We start from the raw sequence: 2,590 nt of genomic DNA on the forward strand, positions 1-2,590 counted from the left end.
CACTCCCAAAGGAAAGCCAGGTCAAGCCATCCAGCAGCTGGCTCCCAAGTCAGACGGCATGAGTGATCAGCTTGCTCTCTGCCCTCATCTCCACATTATCCTATTGGTTTGCAGGCAGAGAATGTGGATTCAAAGGGCAGTTTGGGTCATTGGGAGAGAAGATGGGCCCCTGGAAGAAGGAAGCAGTCAGTCAACAAGGATGGATTCCTGTCATTGCCAAATTAAACTGGACTTTGTTATTGCTGATGTACCTACCACTTGTTTAATAAACCATGTTGACAACTTGGATTTTTTTCTCATCTTCTAGATGAAAAAGAGAGGACAAGATGGGTGCTTCTTCCGCTACAATAGAATAGCCTCTGTCTCTCTTCACGGTGTCTGTTTCCCCACCAGACCAGTGATGGCGAACCCATGTATGTCAGAGGTGACACGCGGACTCATTTTTTTGGTTGATTTTTCTTTGTTAAATGGCATTTAAATATATAAAATAAATATCAAAAATATAAGCCTTTGTTTTACTATGGTTGCAAATATCAAAAAATTTCTATATGTGACATGGCACCAGAGTTAAGTTAGGGGTTTTCAAAATGCTGACACGCCGAGCTCAGAAGGTTCGCCATCACTGGGATAGAGACTTGGGGGTCTCAGAACCGCAGACCCGGAGTCCGGGACTGTCCTTTCTTTATCCGAACTCCTTGAGGAACTTGACCAGGTGTTGGGCTCACCCTCTGCCCCAGCTCCGCGTCCCAGAGGCCAAGCCACCCGCATGGACACGGCACCATGACTTCTTTGTCATTCGGCTTAATTTTCAGTTCAATGTTGGGAGGCAGATTGGAATGTGTGGGAGGGATGCAGACAGCCCCAGAAACCCTGGGTGCCCGGCCTGCCCCAGTCATGGCCCTCGACCTGCCCGCTGCCTGTAAACAGCCCCTCCCCAGAGGACCCGCCCTCTGAGGCCTGGGGAGCACAGCCCAGGACGCTGGCCCAGGGAAGCGTTCCGCAGGCTCGTCCTGTGTGTGCAATTGCGTGCCTGGTGCCTGGAGGGGGCTTGTGTGTGAGCTGCAGGGGCATCGGGTCTGAAGGCTTTAGGGTGGACGTGACTGTCCCCTGCACGGGTTCCAGCGCTGGATTCGATCCACCGCTGTGGGTGAGCCTCCACGCTGGCGTGCGTGAAGCTGGCCTGAGACTGTGACAGTGCGAGTGCCTACATGGCCTGGTTGTCGCTGGACGGGAGGTGGCTGAGGCGTGGGTGGAGCTGAGACATGCAGTGGGTTCTGAGGTGGCTGTGGCTCTTGGGATGGCCAGGGGGCTGTATCTGACCACCATCGAGTGTGTGGCTGTAGGTTGTCCTATTTGTGAGACCAGGTTGGGGCATGTGCCCAGGTTGTGGGCTCGATCCCCAGTGGGGGGTGTGCAAGAAGCAGCCAATCAATGATTCTCTCTCATCATTGATGTTTCTATTTTTCTAGCTCTCCCCCTTCCTCTCTGAAATCAATAAAAAAATATATATTTTTTTAAAAAAGATAAGGACTATGGCTGTGTCTCTGAGTGAGCTGTAGCCCGTTGTCTCATGCACGTGGCTGTTGCCGAGTGGGCGGATACCATGGGCTGTGGCGGAGGGTCCTTGGGTGTGACTAGCGTGAGGCACACCCAAGTCCGGTTGGGGCATGGCAGCACGCCTGTATCTGGGTGCAGGTGTCATGCTGTATAACTGCTGGGTGTGTGAGAGGGCGACCGTCTTGAGGGTGTGGGCCTGGTTGGGATCTACGTGGCTGGGCTGATGTGTGGTTGTTGATGAAACCACAGCCCGACTGTTTCAAAGACGGAGTGGCATGGGGTGTGTGCACACCTCCTGTAGGGAGACTGTCAGGCTGTCAGGTAGTGCGTGCGTGCGGGTGTGCAGGCCCCGTGGTCAGGCTGGGTCTCGGGGTTGCTGTCTCTGATTTGTGTGGAAGCATCTGGGGGCATGTGGCTCAGCCTCCGTCTGTGTGGTTGTTGCATGTGTAACACACACACACACACACACATAGAATGACGGTGTCTCAACCAGGCTGTGTGGCCTACAATGCAGCTGGTTATATGGTGCAGGCTGTCACTGGCCATGAGTGAGAAGGGCTGGAATTGAGCCTGTGCGGCCGTGTGTGAGCCTGTGTGGGTGTAGCTGAGTCTATGGTGGTGTCCTCAGCTGTTAAGGTGTGCGCATGCATGTGTGTGTGTGTCTCTGTGTGTGCATGTGTGTGTCTGTGTGTGTGTCGGTGTGTGTGTGTCCTCACGCTGTAACCCCGCTGCCTGGCTGGCTCCGGTTGCTGTGTGTGCCTGTGTGTGTGTCTTTGTGTGAGTGTCCTCATGCTGTAACCCCGCTGCCTGGCTGGCTCCGGTTGCAGGCGATGCCTGGTGCCCGCCCGGCCCACCTGGTCCGGGAGGCTGGGGCAGGAGGCCGGGTAGTCCTCGAGATCCTCCCTGCAGCCGCCGTCCCGATCCTCGATGACCAGGTCGATGGGCATCTTTCCCTTGAGGCAGGTGATGTAGCGGTGACAGAAGTTGTCGCACAGGTCGTGGACCTGAGGGGGCACGGGGTACTGGGGGGGCC

The 2,590-nt window shown here is 55.3% G+C and overlaps 1 protein-coding gene across 1 annotated transcript in view; it reads right to left on the reverse strand.

Moving 5' to 3' along the window:
- MEIS3 (Meis homeobox 3) overlaps positions 1–2,590 on the reverse strand; it is a 20,025-nt gene that overhangs the window by 14,804 nt on the left and 2,631 nt on the right. The window contains exon 5 of the mRNA XM_015569332.1: positions 2,412–2,579. Coding sequence (XP_015424818.1) covers positions 2,412–2,579 — 168 coding nt within the window. The remainder of the gene's footprint in view (positions 1–2,411; positions 2,580–2,590) is intronic.

Source organism: Myotis davidii, unplaced genomic scaffold (genome assembly GCF_000327345.1).
Source record: "Myotis davidii unplaced genomic scaffold, ASM32734v1 scaffold566, whole genome shotgun sequence".
NCBI lineage: Eukaryota > Metazoa > Chordata > Mammalia > Chiroptera > Vespertilionidae > Myotis > Myotis davidii.